At 35.1% G+C, this 22,163-nt stretch overlaps 1 protein-coding gene across 2 annotated transcripts in view; it reads right to left on the bottom strand.

Moving 5' to 3' along the window:
- Positions 1-21,934, bottom strand: part of PDE4B (phosphodiesterase 4B) — a 346,024-nt gene extending 324,090 nt beyond the window's left edge. For both annotated transcript variants that reach the window (XM_055306684.1, XM_055306686.1), the window contains exon 1: positions 21,669-21,934. In XM_055306684.1, the coding sequence (XP_055162659.1) occupies positions 21,669-21,904 (236 nt within the window). In that variant the 5' untranslated portion in view covers positions 21,905-21,934. The remainder of the gene's footprint in view (positions 1-21,668) is intronic.
- Positions 21,935-22,163: the final 229 nt, after the last annotated feature.

Genomic DNA, 22,163 nt, shown 5'->3' with positions numbered 1-22,163 from the left:
TAGTAATTATTCTAATGTTGGTTCATGCTTACATGTTTCTTTTCTCCCTCAGGTGGATTATAGGCTATTTAAAGAGAAAGATTTTGTCCTGTAATTAACTTCCCCAAAAAATCAATGGAATGTGAAAATGGTTAACATTTTCTCCACCTGAAATTCCCCTCTCCCGTCTCCCAGATTGTCTGAACCCTTTCATTACTACAAGGCTGGCTATTGTGTGGAGTCTTTCATAAGTTCTACAGCCCTTACTCATAACTTTTTTCTCCAAATTCTTATAGTGTTTATTCTCTATACCACTAATTGGAGCTAAACACATGCTACCTGGTTCTTGGCAACACTTCTCTTGTCTGAACCAAAAAATGGTCCCTCTCACTGGAAAGAAAGCAGGAAAACACTGTGAACCCCTGATAAGCTTATCTGTCTTCCTCAATGCATATGTAACTTTGAGGAATCAGTAAGTATTGTCCATGATCTAACATGAGGGCCAAAATGTTTTAGTAGGATGAAGATGACCCCCTGGCACTACCATTCAGTCTAATCATACCAAATTAGAGTAAAGCTGTATTATCTGTTTAGTTCTACCACAATGATAGAACTAATCAAGTAGGCCTCGGGGCTAAGAAGACAAAAAGCCTCAGTAAAATCTTACAAAAAATCAAAGATAGAGGTTATTGAGAGCTCTCCAAGGTACCAAAGGACTATAACCACTTGGTATACCCACCCAATGGCAAAAATCCTATTTCTCAGTGTTCTTCAAGAGACACAATTTATTTATTTATTTGTGACTTCCATAATTATCAGACATGTGCTTTAATCTGAATTCAACTGTACCTAGCAAACTGCCACAGTGCACCTATTATCCTGACCTAATTATGACTTGTTCTTGTAACTCACCTAGCTAGCTATACTGTTGAACAGCAACAAACTTTCCAGGCCAACTTTCAAATAGGTATTTTAAAAAGGTTGAATCTCCTCAACATTAATGAAGACACTTGAAAAAGAAATTGTGCCATTGAGTATCAATAAATGCCTATTGACAATGACTAATTAATTTTTCTGTGACTTCTATGTACACAACTTAGTGCAGGTCTTGTCATGAGTGACCACTCAGTGAAGTCCTGTTGGCTGACTCACCTAAATTGAAGATTATAAACCCAAGGCTTGAATGACACCTGCAAATGAACCAAAGCAGCACACTTAGTTCCTGTTTCTCTCTAAGTATATTGTCTATTGAACTAGCCTTCCAAACCAGATCTAAACAGACTTCTAGCTTAGATTTAGGTAAGTGCTATACAGTAGAAGAATAAAATAAAAAAGAGTATGGTTACATGTGGTAAATGTCTAATTGTCTTTCTGAAGGTGAAAGAACTCCCATAGAAAACTGGTTTGCAAAGGACGGCACAAAGGATATGATATATTGAAAATAATTTTTAAAAAGTATTTTCTAGGGACACTTGGGTGGCTCAGTGGTTGTGCATCTGCCTTTGGCTCAGGTCCTGATCCTGGGGTCCTGGGAATGCGAATCCTGCATCAGGCTCCCCACAGGGAGCCCACTTCTCCCTCTGCCTATGTCTCTGCCTCTCTCTGTGTCTCTCATGAATAAATAAATAAAATCTTTAAAAAAATAAAATACATAAGAAATAAAGTATTTGCTGGACCATCCCATAAATTTGCAAGAGACATTTAAATAATTCCATGTGAATAGTAAATTTATCCTAAAAATTTATTTTTAAAGAAATTAGGTATCAGTTCCTTAATTACTGATTTCTAGGCTAGGAAAAGCACTAATACATTTAGTTGTCATTGCAATAGTATCAAAATAAAATATGCGGCAGACTACTAGCCCGAGGCAATGCCACTGAAAGTTTTCATCAGTATTAACCAGGTCATCAAAATTATATTTCATCATATCAGGATGCATTTGAATGTGAAAATAGTAAGAACTCTTACCATTAATTTAAGAATGGAATTACTCTAAAAAGAAACAAAAAATTTAAAAATGGTGTTTTCAATCTTATAGATATTTTCATCATTATAAAATATAAAATTATCTAATGACATCCTATAGCATTTTATTTTAATCATCTGTTTTTATTTATAGATCACAGTCTATATAACAAAACCTCTTAATTATTATTATATACATTTGTATCTTCCTTAGCACACAGTAGGCCCTCAACTGATACTGGAGATATAGACAGATGATAGATAGATGATAGATAGATAGATAGATAGATAGATAGATAGATAATAGATAGATAGATAATAGATATATAGCATTCTCCACTAATTTAAAATTATGTTCCATTGACACTTTTACAATACAGTATCATTTGAATATGATACCAATTTCCAAATCATACCCTTAAGTTGAATTATTTGGAAGATCATATAGAATGTTGATTATTACTGTAAAACAGTTTCTAGGTGCTCAAATATTTTCAGTAAGGGATATTAGAATATGAACCTCATCTGGGAAATGTCTTGTGAGATTTCTGCTTGTGTCTGCACAAGTAAAGTAAAGCACAAAACTGAAGTACCAAATCATAAAACTTCTTTGGTCAGAACCTACTGTTTTTATAAAAGTCAAAACCACATACTCTTTAGGCAAAAGTCTTTGTCTTACCTTCACTATAACAGCTAAAGAGGTCATGTCACAAGAGTAAGAGCCAACTTTCCCCTCGAAGAGTCTATGATCTATGGAGAGCTATATAAAACTAGCCGGGTACCCAGGTGCCAATGTGGAAGTGGTTTTAAAATACAACTGAAATAAATCCGGTAACTCTGATTTCCACATGCAAGTTTACATATAATTGGTGAAGTGTAAATGGCTCTTAGAAAGAACTCTTGGATAGAAATTTTTTTAAACCTGGGAAGCCTGGGTGGCTCAGCGGTTTAGCGCCTGCCTTCAGCCTAGGGCATGATCCCGGAGTCCTGGGATCGAGTCCCATGTCAGGCTCCCTGCATGGAGCCTACTTCTCCCTCTGCCTGCATCTCTGCCTCTCTCTTGTCTCTCTCTCTCTCTCTCTGTGTGTGTCTCTCATGAATAAATAAAATAAAAAAATCTAAAAAAAAAGAAAAAGAAATTTTCTTTAACCTTACTAATAGTAGATTATCTCCATTAAGCATTTCTGCACTTCACAATAGTAAGAGGGAATAATCAGTAGTTGTTCTCTTGGGACACTTGGGTGGCCCAGCAGTTAAGCGGCTGTCTTCAGCCCAGGAGGTGATCCTGGAGTCCCAGGATTGAGTCCCACATCAGGCTCCCTACATGGAGCCTGCTTCTCTCTCTGCCTGTGTCTCTGCCTCTCTCTCTCTCTTTCATGAATAAATAAATAAATAAATAAATAAATAAATAAATAAATAAATAAATAAAATCTTAAAAAAAAAATAGTTGCTCTCATCTGAGCTTCTAAACCCAAGAAATGGATTGTGTAGAGATTTCTACCAGGAAAGAATGACTTCTTTTATAATTTCCTAAAGAGTTCTCTAGATCTGTCATAAATGAAGTTTTAAAAACCAGAAAATCTACAGAAATACTGGAGACATTTACTATTTGCACATTATTTACTATGCTTAAATAGAGTAAATTGAATTAGCAAGACAATATGACTCCACATGCAATTTTTTGGCCACAGAAAATCAGTTGTTTACTTGAATTGAATATGTTGAGTACATTGTAGAATACATGTAGAATTGAATACATATAGAATAAATTCAAACATTATTAGTTTATTGAAGTGCTAAATCACTATCCTGACTATGATAACCACATATTACCTGTTTACCTTTTATTAGGTAGTTTTTATTTTTAGACACATCAGTATTAAACAAATTGCAGGCTAAGTCCAGTGGATAGGATCCCTTTTTCCGGACTTATTTTAATACATAAATAAATAAATAAATTTAGTATATATATAAATATATATATATACACACACACACATACATATATCACACACACACATATATATATATGTATATATATATATATCACATAATGAAAGATGTTGGTTATCCAAGGACAATACATTTCCTGCTCTCAAATCTTTGCTCTCATATTCAACAGTCTGACGGAAGATACCAAGTATGTAAATCCCAAAAAGGCAAAGAAGTATTTGTATGGGCACAATCTAAATTCCTGAGGATCATCCTCCAGCCTTCTTGCTTGAAGCCAATGCTCACTATGCTAGCTAGTCCTCCCCATCCCACTCCCACCCCATTTGCATTTTTTCTCTGCAAGAACATCCAACAGAGCCTACACGTCTCTCTTTCAATAACTGTTCTATGTGTTCTGCCTCTTGGAATATTTCAAAATCTCCTTACACCCAAGTCTGACTTGGGGTTGAAAGCAAGCTGCACTGCTGTGCTCCTTATCTATTCAATTCTGACACCAAATCAATCAATGGAGTCCTTGTGGTTTTAAGTGTTTTACCACCAGAAAACTGGAAGAACACAAAAATATGCAATACGGGAAGCTTAGGGAGGGAATCTACAAAGTTATTATTTCATTATCTCTTATGATATCCTATATTTCTTATTTCTCTAACACAGTATCTCTTGGCCATTACATTTCATCCTGTTTTCCTTTTAGACACTCTTTGCCTTTTTCCTCTGACTGGATTGCACTTGATATTGTCTATTCACAACTGTGCCTAAAAAATTATTTATATCTCTAATATCTGTACTCTTCCCTCTACTAAAGGCAGTTACAGTGGAGAAGCATTACAATGTGAATGCACTCAACACCACTGAACCGTATACTTAGAAATACTTAAGACGGTAAATTTCAATTATGGGTGTTTTACCACTATTAAATTTTTTAAATTGTCAATAAAGAGCAATGAGTGAAATCAAGAGAATTCTTCCAGATTTGAAAATTCAAAATCCAAAGCATCATCTTAGGAATAGCAGGGCCTTATATATGGGTTATCCCTAAATACCAGGACCCACTGGCATTTCAAAATGAAGAGCAGCCTCTCCACTGGCCCCATTGTGATTTGCCTTTGGTTTTACCCATTTCAAGTATGTCAAAGACAGTCATTTTACTTAAACACTTGGGTAAGCAAATATTCATTGAGTGTCAACTGTAAGTCAAGCATAGTGCTGGGGGAGTTACACAGAGTATGTAGTTCATTTTTGGGAAAATAAAATATATTTTGGAAACTGGCAGCTGAACACAATCAATCGTAACATAGTTTGATGTTTAAGAACATAGACCTGGGCCTGACTACTAACTTTGAATTCTGGTTCGGCCACTTGCTAGCTGTGATCTTTTTGCATCTTTGTCTAACTTTTCTTGTCCTTAAGATGGGGATATTAACAGTACTTCACTTTATTTATAATGTTGCTATGCAGATTAAATAATTTAATATGTATGAAGATATTAGAGCATGACCTAGCATATAGTGGGGTTACATAAGTACCTACTAAAGAAATTCACAGAATGGAAAAGACCCTGCTAGAATTTATGAACATTTGTTTGAACTGTGCCCTAGAACCTACTATTTAACATGCTTTGTTTGGTTATTTCAAGAAAATATTCAAGTCCTTGAAAATATCCCCTCCATCTGTGATGACTGAGAACAGATTGTTTAATGAAGAGAAAGAATGATGACTGCTAAGTTTCTTGTACCAGACTCACAGTGTGGTAACTTCTCCTACTCTAGCAGCTTCAAACTGTCCAGAAGTGAGGAGTGAGCTTGTTGTCATGGTATACACATTGTGATTGTTTTCAGAGAGAAATGCACCATTAAAATCAAGTGTTATTCTTAGGATTAAAAGAAGGGGGGAAAAGCAAAAAACAAAATCCAAAGTTAAAAAAGTATCTACTCTATCAAACTAGAGTCATGGATGGAATTATAATGATGCTCTCTGAGCTGCATTACAAATGTGAATTTTTTTATGAGGGCCAGATGGAAACATTAAATGTCTCAAGAATTTGAGAACATGTTAAAAATGAAAATCCCAATCCAAACACAATAACTGTATCTGATGTGTGCTACGGCAAAACCAGAAAATATTTAGGACATAAACTCCTTAAAAGATTGTCTTTCATTGAAAGCTAAACAACCCTTAAGAGGTCCCAACTGGTAAAAACTTGGATAAAAAATCTGGCATGGAAGTTCAAAAAAACAGCACTTGGATCACAGCAAAAAGTGATGATAACTGCTGATACTTATCATTATTACAATATGAAAAAGGAAACAATTATAAATTCTAGATCTCAACTAACAATGAGTTCCTTAGCTGAGTCCCTAGAAGGAACAGGTTGTAATTATTATAACCTAGAAAACCATATATAAGTTCTGTGTTTATACCAAAAACCAAAAATGTTGGATTATCTTTCCTTTTTTGCTAATTTCTATTGTACGTCTGTTGACACTTTAGAAATATCCTAATTGTTTGACAAATGGTATGTGTGCAGGTTTTTTTATACACTACAATTTCAGATGCTGTATCACCCTCTGTCTATATCCCAATGGTAAAGAGGAACAAAAATAAGTTTGTCTCATGTGCAGTAAAAATATAGACACCTCAGGGGAAAAAATTAAGAAATTTAAGGTTTCTTGCCCGAGCAATTAGAAAAATGGAATTGCAATTTTGTGAGATAGAAAATAGATCACAACAAAGGGGGAAGAGGGTTGAGAATCATGATGTCAGTTTTAGATGTGCGAAGATTTAGCTGTCAAGATGGCTGTTGGATAGATACATCAGTCTGAACTTCAGAGAAGTCTGGCTAGAGATATAAATTTGGAAGTCATTGGCATACAGATATGAATAGAACTATGGCTTGTTTGCACACTGATAGATATACTCTAATAGGGTAGAAAATTGACGATGCAGGACAGAGCAGAGGCACTGCAAAAGCAAAGCCTTACAGGGTGAGGGAGATAAAATGCAATGTACTGCACCATGTAAGGGTTGGCTTCAACCATAAACACAGAAAATAGATCCATAGAAACAGGAAGGAAGGCAGGAAACATGGGCACAGAACACGTGGGCAGTAAACGTGGTAAATGAATGAAAGGTTTGCAAATACAATTCCATGCCTGGGACATTCAGCTTGTCATCTAGGTCTCATGCCTTGAAAGAAATGAAAATGCCCTTTTGTTCCCCCAAATACTTCCCTTTGACTCTGCTCTCCAATGTGCAAAATTCTACAAGCAGAAATTAATTCTTCTGGTTTAATGTTTATTTCCATAAAATGGAATAACATATGAAACCCCGTGAGTCAATTATGCTTAAGTGCAAATGAATTTGTCAGTTCATCACTGTGAGAAAGCTTTTAATAAGGAGACATGAGAGAATGAGAACCCTGGGCGTTTTCCCATAGGTGTTTAGAGTTGGAGGCAGAGAAGGAAATGGAGTGGAGGAGTGCCACTGAATCTAGGGAACTTGTCCATATAAACACTGTATAAATCAGAACACATTGGCTACTTCTTGGCTTACCCTCTCATAGCTGGCTTACAGCTGATCAATCAGTTGATCTTTCTGAATCTCAGTTTCCTCATCAGTAAATGGAGATAAGGATTAGATGATATAATATGTATGTAATATTATTCTTTATGCAAAAAAATTCTTAATTATTGCTATCTTATTTCTCTCTTAGAGCATACTTCCATCTTGTTCATACCAGTAAACTACTTGCTGGTACACCAGTTCCCAAGTATAGCTCACTAGTGATTAATTGCTCAAAATAAATAAATAAATAAATAAATAAATAAATAAATAAATAATCTTAATAGGGGCAAAGTCAAGGTTCACAGACATTTGGAAAGAGGAACAGCATCATTGCTCTGTAAGCCTTCAGTTTCATAATCAGATTGGCACCACTTGTTAGCAGTGAGAGTACTATATTTTATACCTGTATCCTTTTAACACATATCTATCCAAAAAAAGTTATTGCACATGCCAAGTGATTATATACTCTCCTTGGCTAGATTAAAACTCCTTAATGGCAAACTGTTATCATGTTTGCCTTATCCAATAATAAACATTTGTTTATTGGAATTGATACAAAAATAAAAATGCAAGGCATACATCAGAATTAATTCAGTAAGTGATGTCTATCTAGCCATTGAAAAATGTCTAGCCATTGAAAAAGTACTGACATACACAAATACGGCAATGCTTTAAGAAGCTCTAAACATAAACATCTAAACTATCCGAGTACCAAGTACTTGGCAAAACCATTTTTAGGGTTCACATAATATATAAAATTCATTAATGCATCTTAAAGCTGAGTCACATTTTAAAAAAATCTTTTATGCCTAGATCTTTTAGAAGCCTTTTTATTCTTCTCAATGTCTCTGCCACGTTACTTTGCAGAAAACCAAAGCACTCTATAGCAACTTGTATTCAATATTCATACCATAATGCACGAGATATGGATGGTAGAGCAGGTAATTATTAATTCCACTTGATAAAAAAAGCTACCAGCAGCAAATATACAATGTATGTGTTCACAGGTCATTTGGGATGCAGCTCGCATTAAAACTCAAATCCTTTGTATCCCAAGCGAGTACTGTGTTTATAAAGATAGTTCTTTCATATTAGACTCTGCAAATCTTTATTTTGATGAAGCAGTTGCTTAATTTAGTCTATAATTGCCAGATAAGGTCCTAAAAATCTTATTTTATTAATTTAGACAGAACCAAAAACTTGGCACGATCCCTGTGAAGCCCCAAATCATTTAACTTTATTTTTGCATTGTTGCAAAGCTGTGAGTTTATTGGGGTAGCCGATTTTTCAATGATGTGCGAATTCATTTTAATAAAAACACCTGCCTTACAGATATAACCTTTTACTGACTTTCAATTGCTAGGAGACAGACTTGACCTGATCAATGATAATGTGAGAAGGAAGTCTGTGTCAAAAGAAAAGCAATAACCTTTATTTCTGTTTTCATCCCTACATATTCTTGAAATGATGAAGAAATAAAGAGCAATTTTATCTAAGTGCTGTAAAGTCATCTGGCTAAATATTAAACACAACTTTCACTGTACTGAATATTGGTTATATGAGCTTTCTATTGTATTTCTGCTGGAAGCACCTAAAATGATGTAAGGACCCTCAGGGGCAGTTAAGATCCAAAGTTACCATTTAGCCTAGCCCCTGTCTCCATCACAGTCTCTCACATAAGTGGTCCCACTGAACAGAAACTCCTCTCCTTTGTATGAAATAAAGCATTCTCAGGACAATGTTTGTGGTGTTTAATAATGTTTACTAACAGGATGCTTTTTTACATACAACCCAAATACACCTGCAACATGTAAGCCAGTGACTTTGCTTTGTAATCTGTAGCAACAGTTTAGCATGACTTTCTGTCCTATAATCTTATCTTTGTTCTTCTTCCAGCAAAGAACTTCCAACTCTTTGTGTTTTTCAACAATTCTAATCAATTCTTTTGTAAATTAATTCACATGTGAGTAGGGAAAGAATTGTTTTATTTCTACTTTTACTGATGAGGAACTTAAGGTGACAAAAGGTTAAAGGCCTTGCTCTGCCCCACTCAGAAATAAAACAAAACAAGAAAAATTTGTAAGTAGTGGCGCCAGGATACACGTCTAGATTCTTTGACTCTAGATCCTAAGCTCTTTTCCCATTGCTTCTCATGAATAAACTCTCTTCCATAAACAAATAACTAGGAAGTTAAATTCTACTGGCTAGGGAAAACAACTTCACGGATATTCTGGTCCTTGAAAAAGAACCATTTTTTTTTAATTTAGTAGAAATATATTTAAATTAACTTAGTGTTTCACTGGCAACCAGTTTCACTAAGGGAGGCAAGTACTGAATTCAAGAAGGTTACTGAAATCTTAAAGAATACAGATCATTGTGTGGAAAAGTCGTTTGCAGTTGTCTTTGAGAGGAATGAAAGTGATTAAGCCCCATAAGCATGGTGATTTCTCTTTCATTTTAAATTTTATCTTACTGGGGAAAGACTAGTTAACATGGGTTTTAAGATAAAGTACAATCCTAGGAAACCATCCGATGAAATCAAATAGTCTAAAAAGAACGAATATGCACAAGTTGCTTAATAAAGACTTATGTAATTAAACCATGTCAATAAAATATGTAATTAATTTATATTATGATATATGTTATAGATTTTTCTATGGAATCCTAAGCTATGGATACACTAATGAATTAATGTCTGCTGATTACCTGTTATTGGCCAAGGATTGTGCTAAGCACTGTATACACATTCATTTAATCTCCATAGTGGCCTAATGAGATACAAGTAGTATTTTTTTAATTTAATTTTATTTAAATTCAATTAACATATAGTGTATTATTAGTTTCAGATGTAGAAGTCAGTGATTCATCAGTTATATATAACACCCAGGGCTCATTACATCACATGCCCTCCTGCCCATCACCCATTACCCCATCTTCCGCCCACTTCCCCTCCAGCAACCCTCAGTTTCTTTCCCATAGTTAGAGTCTCTCATGGTTTGTCTCCCTCTCTGATTTTTCCTCATTTTATTTTTCCCTCCCTTCCCCTATGATCCTGTTTTATTTCTTAAATTCCACATATGAGTGAGATCAGACAATATTCTTTCTCTGATTGACTTATTTCACTTAGCATAATACCCTCTAGTTCTATCCACATTGTTACAAATGGTAAGATTTCATTTTTTTGATGGATGAATAGTATTTCATTGTATATAGACATATATACCACATCTTCTTTATCCATTCATCTGGCGATGGACATCTCAGCTCTTTTCATAGTTTGGCTATGGTGAACAATACTACTAAACATTGGGATGCAGGTGCCCCTTTGGATCACTACATTTGTAACCTCTGGGTAAATACCTAGTAGTTCAATTGCTGGGTCACAGGGTAGCTCTATGTTTAACTTTTGAGGAACCTCCATAGTATTTTCCAGAATGGCTATACCAGCTTGTATTCCCACCAACAGTGTAAGAGTGTTCCCCTTTCTCCACATCCTTGCCAACATTTGTTGTTTCCTGATTTGTGAATTTTAGCCATTTTGACTGGTATGAGGTGGTATCTCAGTGGTTTTGATCTATATTTCCCTGACGCCGAGTGATGCTGAGCCTTTTCTCATGTGTCTGTCTGCCACTTGAAATATAAGAAGCATTTTTCTAATTTTGCAGATGCAGAAAGAGGAACCAATCTAAGTTAAATGGTTTGTCTAAAACCTAGTGCCTGGAAAAAAATTTTATTAATTAATTAATTAAATAAATAAAACAAAATGAAATCAGAGAGGGAGACAAACCCAAAGAGACTCTTAATCATAGGAAACAAATTGAGAGTTGCTGGAGGGGAAGGGATGGGGGATGGAGTAACTAGGTGATGAACATTAAGGTGGACACGTGAGTAATGAACACTGGGTATTATATAAGACTGATGAATCACTGACCTCTACCTCTGAAACCAATAATATATTATATGTTAATTAATTGAATTTAAATAAAAATTTAAAATAAAATAAATAAATAAAACCTAGTGTCTGATAAAAGGTGGAGTTGGGATTCAAATGCTATGATCTGCACCAGATCACCCAGCTTCCTACAGTCCCTTTGTTATTTTGGTAAACATGAACATGTTAGAGGCACAACTCTGGTTCCTGAGTGAGCACAGATCTGGCAGAGAAAGCTGATAGGTGAAGAGAAAGGGCATAATTATCCCCATAAAGTTAAAATTTGCATCTGGATTTTAATGGTAATATCTCAGAGGGAAGTCATGGGCACCTCTAAGGTACCAGCAAGAGAGAGTTGGATGACCTTTCGTGAGGAGACAAATAGTTCTGATGATGAGAGAGGTTTCCTATATAAACTGCTGAGGTAATTGTGGCCCAAATAAGCCACAGAAGTACTCTAAGACCTTCCATACTGTAACAAACAGTCTGAACTTATTAATTTGTGGAGGAACAGAGAGAGTAGCAAGGAGACATTTTGAAATAAGTGAGTTTTTGATGACACTGGAATTTTTCCAAGGCATTTGTTCACTGAATCCATATTGGCTTTTTATAAGTGGGATCTTGAAATAAGGCATCTTCTTATGGGTTTTTTGGGTTTGGTGTTTTGTTTTGTTCTGTTTTTTGGCCTTTGCTTTCAAGCTGATTGGTCAAATGGATGGAATTACTTCAGTGTGGTTCTCTTCCTATCTCTTTCACACAGTGGACAATGACAAATTACTTTTCAAAATATATTGAAAATAGCAGTGAAACAAGGCCATAAAGTTTCTTAGTGGATGTAAGCTATTCGCACTGGGTCTTCTCATGCACATATCAGCATAATTATGCACGGTTTATTAGAATGTGATTATCACATGATAACAAATGATATTTTGTTTCTTTTGTATATAAAATGGTCACACTGTGGATACTATAAAATTACTTCTTTGCAAATTCACATGCATTTTGACTCTCAATCAGCACAGTCCATACCCAGTGATGTTTTTCAAATAATGAAAAATAATTCCTGCTTTACCAAAGCTGACAATAATGTTAATGTCTGAGTATGTTTAGAGATTTGGAAAGTTATATAATTAAACTGTAGCATCTATTATGTGATTTATGATGCATGAAATACTGTGTTAAAGTACTTTAATACACTTAGAAGATGGATAGCAAGCCAGATAGATATGTTTTTTAAATTAACATTTGAAAGTATTTAAACATAAGGCTATTTTCTTCTTTTTACAAATGAAGGAACTCAGGTCCAGTACAATTAATAGATAAAATTTCAACAGTAAGTCAAGAGAAAATACTGAAACCAACTAGCTTTCCTGACTAGGGACAATGTAACATAAAAAGAAGATTAATAGTAAAATAATTCAAGATAACATCAAAATTATACAGTGATGGGACCTCATGTGTAGTATATAAAGACATTATATAATGTTCCATTCTAGTGATACAAGTTTTAAAGTTTTAGAAAAAGAAGTATCTCTTCTTGGGGAAAGAAAATTTAAATACCAGACATCCATCCTCCTAGAAATTGTTTCAAGCACCTAAAAATAAACAATTTATCACCAGGAAAAGTCATAAACTATTATAGATGCCTCTTACCCTCCACTGTAACTGTTCCAATGGTTGACTTTAAAAAGGAGGACACAACTTATTTATAACTTGTCAGTATGCTAGTAGACTATTAAGAATTAAACTCAAATTGTGATATGAGAACATGCTGATGGAGTGGAAATATAATTCCATATTTTGAAAATAAATATGAGTCTCCTTTGATCCCCAAACTACTGTTCCCCATCTAAATGTGCTCTCTTCAAACTAAAGAAAACGCACACATTGTTTTAGATATGGAGAGAGAAACAGAGATAGAGTAAACGTAGGAAAACATTACTAATTAGTAAACCTAGCTAAAGAGTATTCATTGTATTACTCTTTCACCTTTTTGAAGTTGGAAATATTCACTCCCAGGGTAGCCTGGATGGCTCAGTCAGTTAAGTGTCTTCTTCTCTTGATTTCAGCCAAAGTCATGATCCCACGGTACTGGGAACAAACCTTGGCATCAAGCCCCATGTCAGGCTCAATGCTCAGTAGGGAGTCTGCTTGGGATTCTTTCCCTATTCCTTTCCCTCCCCTTCTGCTTCTCCCCTGCTCGCTCTCTCTCAAATAAATAAATAAAATCTTTTTTAAAAAAATCTTCATTCCCAGTGACCTCTCCTTGACCTAGACACTTTCACCTTCCCCATCTGTCCTGCTGCCATTCCTGGATATTTTAAATTCATATAATTTTAATTTTATAAATTGTCTGAAAATTTCTATGACTTTACCAAACACAGGCACACAGAAATTTTTTTCTCTCTCTCAATTCATTAATCTCTTAAACTGGTGGTTTTCAAGTACTTGGATATTATGGAATCTATGTGAGACTCCTCCAAAGTTCTCCAAGGCTCTAGTTATCCACATTGTTTTGTCCACCTGGGACCAGGAAAAAGATCATCAGCACCCTATTTTTCAAGGAATACCCAAAATAGTTCCTAGCAGACTGATGTGTTTAAAAATGCAGTTTGAAAGCAGTTTTCTTGGGATGCCTGGGTGGCTTAGTTCTTGAGCATCTGCCTTCGGCTCAGGGCATGATTCCGGGATCTGGGATCAAGTCCCACATTGGGCTCTCCTTGCAGGGAGCCTGCTTCTCCCTCTGTCTATGTCTCTGCCTCTCTCTGTCTCTCATAAATAAATAAATAAAATCTTTAAAAGAAAAAGCAGTTTTGTTGAAGCCATACTATCTCTCCCCCTTTATTTCCAATCTGTGTAATTCACAGTAAGCCTGAATTGTGAGGGGTATAGGACAAGTGGGTCTGGAGAGCATGCCACGTGATTTGTGTTCTTTTCCACAAAAGGTCTAGAGAAGCAATCATTCTTATTCTCTCTCACAGAGAAAATGCCTTAGTTCTAGCAAGAAGTAATCTGAGATGGTCAACAAATTACTTTTTTTTTTTCAACTTAAAGTACACGATGAGATTGAAACATATCTGTGTCAGACAAATTACTGGGAGCAACAGAGGTCTCACCCTCAAAGTACAAAAAAAATGAGACAGTGCCAAGTGAAAATTTTCACTCCTGCTGATGTCTTTTCTAAAGAACAAGGGTTATTAATTCACAATTTCCTCACTCTGCATTTTAGGTGTTGCATCAGTGGAAAAACAGTGATAATCAAACATTTTACTGTATAATATGCAAACATTTTAAAGGCCAAATAACAAATAGATTCCTCTGTACAACACTTCCACCCAGACAGTTAATAAGAGATATGTAGAACTTTCCTGAGCTGAAGCACCAACTGTGCTATTTGGTGCATGAAGAACAACCAAATAAATAATTGTACAGTGCTCTGGACAAATATTTACCTTACAGCACTACAGGCTAGGTGGTATGATTTGTACAAAGTGGCTTAATTAAATAGGCTACCATGTAAAATATTTAGCCTCTAGTGAGATGTTGTAATTAAACCTGTATCTGCAACATCATAGAGTACAAAACAGTTAGCAAGGTGGAGTAGCCCTACTGGCAGAAAGGGAACACAACTTTAAGAGATAGATGGAATGCTTGCCCAATGAGTATTAGCTAAGCTTCCTTTTCTCTTCTATCAGGCCAAAGGAAAGACAAGGCAAGACACAGGGATCAGAGACATTTTCTTTTATTTTTCCAACAAATATTTATGAAGTACCAGCCTTGCTTGTAGGTGCCTAGGATGTAGTAAAGACAAAATTCCTGTCCTCCTGTAATTTAGAAGGGTTGACAGATAACAGAGGAAAAAAAAACCAATATGACAAACAAGCATGTCTTTTCTGGTGAATATTCTCTGGTAATGGCAAGTGCCAAGAAGAAAAATAAAGCAGAGTAATGGACAAGGAAGTAAAGTATGTATGTATGTATGTATGTATGTATGTATGTATGTATTTATTATGTGGAGGGGTCAGAGAAGCCTTCTTGAGCAGGTGAGATTTTAAAAGAAACCTAAACAGAAGCAAGAGAATGGGCCATATCAACATCTAAGGCTCTCCCCTTCCAGGCAGAAGAACACCAAGTGCAAAGGCCCAGGAGTAGAAACATGCATACTAGGTTTGGTGAAGAACAGAAAGGAGGCTAACCTGGCAGGAGAATAGCAGATGAGGTCACAGGTAGCCTGGAGCCGGATAATCTTGGGCCTTGTAAACCATGGTAAACATTTTGGATTATTTCTTGAGAATCATTTAAATGCATTAAGCATAATGTTGCTGGTATCTTAACAGTGATGTTAGAGAAGAAAGCATCTATAAACATTCAAGGAGAAAAACTAGGAGACCACCAAAGAGGGGAAAATGGGAAAAGAAAGCAAATGGGATTTCACAAAGGGGGGATAAACTTTAGCAGTTGGACAGCAGGCACACTTGCCAGACCACCTTCCAGCATGTGTCTTGGGAGTTGTCATCATTACTTTACGAAGCCATTTTTACAGTAAGTATTTTTAAAATTCAATATATTGAAGACTTACGGACAAAGGCTAGGAAAACACCATTTATAGACTTGCATTACTGAGAAAATGCTTGCTCTAATTAAAGCAAATATGAGGCACAGATTTCTACCAACTTCAGTTCAGTCCATACACTAAGATAATTTCTGTAAAAAACAAAAACAACAACAACAAAAAGAAAAGCCTCTAGGATACACATAAAATGTAACATAAGCACGTCTAGTAAATTAAGACTGAGCACTAGCGTTTTTCCAGATGCACCATCCCCCCAAGCACCTTTGCTATGATTCTTTGATACATTTGGAGATAGTGCACATCAGCTAATACTATGCATAGCATCATAATGTAGATGATAAATGTGAGAGGATACCAAATTTACATACTTTCCTACCATTTTCCATAAACAGTAATTTGTTAAGTCCTAAAGAATGTCATAAGCACAGTTTTCAATGTTATGGGATATACACAATAATTAGAAGTCATTGGCCTCAAATGCACATTCTCCTTTTTTCCCTTTACTTCTAATCTCCTCATCCACCAAACCATTCTTCACAATGCCTGACCAGTCTCTTACCAGAGTAAAGGCTATTTATGGCAATCCTTTTCTCACTATCTTGCAGTGGGTCCCACTGATGATGGAATAAAGCCCCAAGTCTTATTTATGATAGTGAAATCTCTAAAGTATGGCTCCACTCTACAGGCACAGTTTTACTTCCTATCTTTGCTACATTGCATCTTATGCTGTGAATTCAGTAAACTTTGCTCACTTTCCCCTATGCTCTGAATCAAATCCCAGCTCAGCCCCTTATTTGCTGTGTAACCCTGAGAAAATTACTTATCCTCCCTATGCATCACTTCTTTCTCTATTAAATGGAATTAGTAATACTGTATACCTCATAACTTATGGGTTTTCATGGGACTAAATAAGTATAGAAATTGAGAATAATGTAACATACATTACAAGTGCTAAATAAATGTGAGCTATTATTACTGTTATGGGTTAATGGAATTTCCTATTATTATTATTCTCTGACAAAAAAAAAAAAAAGCCTGCCTACTCTACTCCCAGAAAATGCCTACTCATTTTTCAAGACTCCACATAAATATCACCTCTTCTCTAAACCTTTTCTAACACATTGACTCACTTTTTTATTTCTCCTGTGCTTTCATGACAAATTGAAGCATCATTCTTCAATAGCATTATTTACACATCATTGATTAATTATTAATATATAAGTTTGTTTGCCAGGCAGTATATGGGTTCTTTGAAGGCAAGGGCTCTATCTTTCTCGGTTTTTATCTCCTAAACCCAGAGTAGGGCCTGGAGCACAGTAGTCTCTCAATAAATGTTTTGTTCAATCAACTGTTCAATCAGTAAATATGGAAAGACATTGATATTTCTCAAAACTTTTCCAATGTTGCCAGGAAATATTTCAAGTAAATTGAAGAATACAAGGTACAGATTTTGTAGGCTTCGCTAAGAAACTAGCCCTAAATCACCTAAGTTTATGCCTACACTGTGCCTAAAATTTAGAGAAAAGTCAAGCATATACTATATTCATTGGTCTATTTTTACTCTTCCCCTAGTCATTCCAGTTTTGTATTGTCTGCTATAAGTTCCTGTAGACTATGAACTACATCTTTTAATACATTTGCATTCAATTATTAGGCACAAAAGTACATATTTCATGAACCTTCATGGAAATGAGAAAGATTCCCAAGATATAGGTAGAACTAAATGGGGGAAAGGAAGAAAAACACAAGTCTTTTTTTCTAATACTAACTCCAATCGAAAGAACTTCATTCCTTGGCCAGGCATATTCCCACAGGTGAGCATGAATAGATGGACAGAGTGTGGTGTTCACCAATACATTTGCTCTTCAAGAGGAGAGCATAGGGAGAGGTGTTTGGGGAGCCCGGGATACAGTGAAGGCCATCACCAGTAACTCTTCACAGAGCACTCTGCTGATTGTAGAGGAGAACCACTGACTGCAGTTAGAAAATTAGCAATGGAAGAAACTTGAAGAAGTTGGACACTGTGGCAGGTGCCAGTCAGGAAAAAGCAGGCCACAGAGCCAGGTAGAAGAAATTACACCTCTGAAGTTGTCACCCTTTGGGGTTAGGGATAAATAATATGTTGACCTAAGGACTCCAGCATTAATTTTCCAACTCCCTAAACATTTCATTGACACTTTGCAATGTAAGATGTGTTTTTTAATCTGTATTTTCTCATATCATCTAACAATGAGTATGGCATCTACTACTGGGTTTCAGAACTCCAGGGAAAATTTGGAAATTTAAGATGGTGATTCAGAATCAAATTAATGGTTAACAGAGTAGATGCATGGAAGAAGCTAAAGCAATTCAGAACATTTTTTTTTATATCTGCAACATGTAATCTTGAAGAGAACATGAATTTAGAGTACTCTTATACTCTAAATGAAACTTAAATGAGATAATACATGTGAACATTCTAGAAAAGAGCTTAAAATATGGTAGGTGTTGGAATCCACACAGGTTGAATCAGAATTTCTTCTTGTTCACAGCAGTGCTCAATTCTATATGTTGAGGGTATTAAAAAAAAAAGTTTTTATAGGACCAGTTAATAATCTTTGGATTTAGGCAAGTTCTTATAAACCTTTTCTTGGTGTTCACTGAGGACCAAAAGCCAGATTATAAATATTATATGTTATATATAGATTAATCATCCAGAAGAATTTTCCAATCCCTGGGCTATCAAGTATTGAGATTGTATACCAAATGGGGCTAGAGAACTATTTTCTCCAGAGTCATAAAAAATAGGGCAGATTTCCATATGTCAAAGATGGAGTAATTGTGGTCTGCCCAAGGGTAAAAGGAAGCAATGAGATAATCACTCAAATTCCTTCCAGATTTAGGATTGTTTAAATATTCTGATTAGTGACAATACACCAAATATCTACTTTTGTTTTCAGATATTTTAAAAATAAGCCCAGAGTCAATATTTCACAAGTGCTTCTTAAATTTTCTGCCATTAGCTCACACTTCATAACTTGGGCTTTCAAAACCAGAATTACACGTTCATCTGACCAAAATATGAAATCTACAAATAACTAAAGATAAAAAAAATTGTTCAGTGGGTTTGGACATAAACTGCATCTTCTGCATTGTTTAGCCTCATCATGAAAATTACTTTAATTTCAATGCTGGAATCAAAACAATCCAGTCTTCTTAAAAGAAGCTTACTGTCTACTGTAAAGTAATAACATGTTTTTAGAGACTTCTAAGTGCATATCTTGGAATTTCTAACTTAAATGCATGGTTTGGAAAATACCAATCGTTGATCGTGAAAGGATGGTTACATTTCATCATGACAGAGGCAAAAATAAAGTACTTATGCTCTTATTTACTCATGTAACTATTAGATATGATGCTAAAAAAACCATAACTTTTAAGATAAGTGAAAAAGTCATTCAAATACATAAGGTGTATATTTTCTAAAAGGAAATTTTCATGGAATGTTTCATGAAAATAAGTTTGAAAAATACTAAACATACACCAAAATAAAACAATAGAAATAAATGTAAATATGGACTTAATCAAGACCTGAAAACAAACTGATAGAGCATTACTAAGAATGATAAGAAGTGAAGTATGTGAGTTGGGAGGGAGAAAAAGGGTGGAAATGAATCATGGTCATAACTAAAGTCATTTTATAAGTTTGGTGACTAATGGATTCTTTAAACCTATATTATGGTGTATTATAACTAAGTCATATGTTTTGTGGGCTTTTTTTTTTTTTGACAATTTGTAGAAATTTTTGTTTTAACCCATCTAGAAGATCACTCCAATAGCATAAGTTACCTTAAATATCATTTAATTGTTCTTCTTTGTAACTTGCTGTTAGAAAATTTGTATAATGCATGAGTGAAACTGGGTCTTTAATCACTTTAAAATTTGGGATCTTTTGAAGAGAAAAAAAATCCAGCATTTATAGCCTATGTTCCTAAAACATCAAAAATCTATTCCAAGTAAAAGAAAGGTCACATTATTATATTCAGAAACTCTACAATAAGGAAAATATTACCAAAGTTTTAGGAGGATTTCCCATTACCTGAAAACTAGCTTACTAAGATTAAATGTCCTTCTGGTCAAAACAATGGTTTGATATTAACACAAGTATTAAAACATATAAGTCTATTAGTTAATTGTTCATTTTCCATCTTAGTTCTTTCTAAAAGAATTAATTATACCACATCCCTTCTCCTTCAATTATATACTACTTAGCAAACTATATGAAAATACACACTAATAATAACAGGAGTAAACCACCAGAGAAAGGAGTTCTTCAGTTCATACTTATACATAAATTTCTTTATACCTATGCTGCATTGGTAGTTTTTAAAAAACTAATCATGTGCATTCCACATATGAGACTATAATTAAGATTTAATACATCAAAAAGATGACCTAAAAAAAACTCCAATAAAACAATTATAAGAACTACAATCTATTTTCAGAAAACACAAATAACCATATCATTTTTAGCTAGGTAAAGTATGTTTTAGCTAAACATGTGGTACCCAGCAAAAGCAAGCTACATATTTCTAGGAGTAAGTTGAATTTACCAATGTAAATTCAGTGGATGAGACAAACATTTCAGATGAGTGGAAAACAGAATTTAAGTAAATATTAATGTGCAAACTCAGATATCCTCTGTTTATGATGTTGGTTGGCAACCTAACATGCAGTCACAAAATCAGTGTTAGACTTGCCTATAAGAAGTACTAGCTCCCTTTATTGCTATGGTCCTTATGAAATAAAAACTATACAGATATCCAGTTTTGAAGATTATCTTAATCTGAAAGAAAATACATCCTTCAGAGAAATCTGAAATGCCCTAGCATAGATGATAAAAGTTCATCTACTTTCTACTGTGCTTTTTTCTTACATTTCATGATCATACTGATTTAAGGAAGCTACCCTATTGCATATAACATATATGTTAAAGGTGGCAGACTCAGTGCAATTTTTACAGAAAGTTCTTGAATTTATTTACTTGGTATCCATAAATAAATTGGAATTTATCACTGCCTATAAATTTGAGTTACTTTTTTTTTTTTTACAAGAGGCTCTTAAAGACAACAGCAATTTGAATCCAAATAAGTCTAATTAACCATGCCATTTCAGAAGTGGGAACTTTGTTCTGCCTTGCCCTAAGTAAAGTCAATAAATCAAAACCCCACTAGTTTCTACACTACCAACATGGCAATGCAATAATGAAGTTTAACCTGATGCATTGTCTTAAGACATAAATTAGAACTAAGATTAAAATAGTAATTCTTGTACCAAAAAATCTACTACTAAAAAAAAATCATCAACAACATCCACAAAGCACCCCCAAAATAGTCAGCTATCACCTCAGCATAGATTAAACAAAAAACTGAATGTGTACAACTCCTTCGGTATTTAATTTACCTAGAATCGGCTAGGTATTCTTTCTAAGCAGTAATTTTAAAGGCCCCCTACAGTTAAAGGCGTATTTTATCTGGAAACAGCTTGGCAGCACAATGATAATTTAATACACGGTGCGCTATGTATTCTTCGGCGGACCCGCTCTCCATTCATTTCACACTCGTGTTATGCATTATGAACAAAATTCAAATGTTCTGTTTTCTACATTTCTGAATCACGGCCGCTAATGAAAAGCACTATAGACACCTCCAAGTCCCGTCTTACCATGTATGAGCCACAGTGAAGCGCCGACGTTGCCGGATGCTTTTATTCACCAGCAACTTTCTGAAAAAGCATGGTGAGTTCCTTGGTGAACTGCGTGGAGAAATTTTAGGTGATGTAGGTCTGTTTCCCGGTAGTCTTGGAAGCTCGAGTTCTAAATGCATTTGCTCCTTGAAAGTCTTTATGCAAACCTCAGATTCGGAAGCAGTAAGTTCTTTTGAAGACTCTTTGGCTGTCATGTCTTATATGGAGCGCCTGCTTTCACCAACCAAAACAAAAACCTCAAACATAGCAGAGACACAGCTGCAGGTTAGGGGGCTGCAAACTGTTTTCCAGTTTAATTTCAGAAGCTGCGGCTCCAGTGTATGAGCTGCTTAGAGCAAGAGCAGCATACTCGAAGAATGGCAAGTCAGGCTGTCACAAGGAGCTTTATCAGCCTGGCTTTGCCTCTGAAAATGCGCCAAAGTGCTTCCTATGTCAGTAGCCTCCTTGTGGATG

This window comes from Nyctereutes procyonoides, unplaced genomic scaffold (assembly GCF_905146905.1).
Source record: "Nyctereutes procyonoides isolate TBG_1078 unplaced genomic scaffold, NYPRO_anot_genome, whole genome shotgun sequence".
In the NCBI taxonomy this organism is placed as follows: Eukaryota; Metazoa; Chordata; class Mammalia; order Carnivora; family Canidae; genus Nyctereutes; species Nyctereutes procyonoides.
Note: the sequence above shows the minus strand (reverse complement) of the source record. Positions and strands in the feature narration are given on the sequence as shown.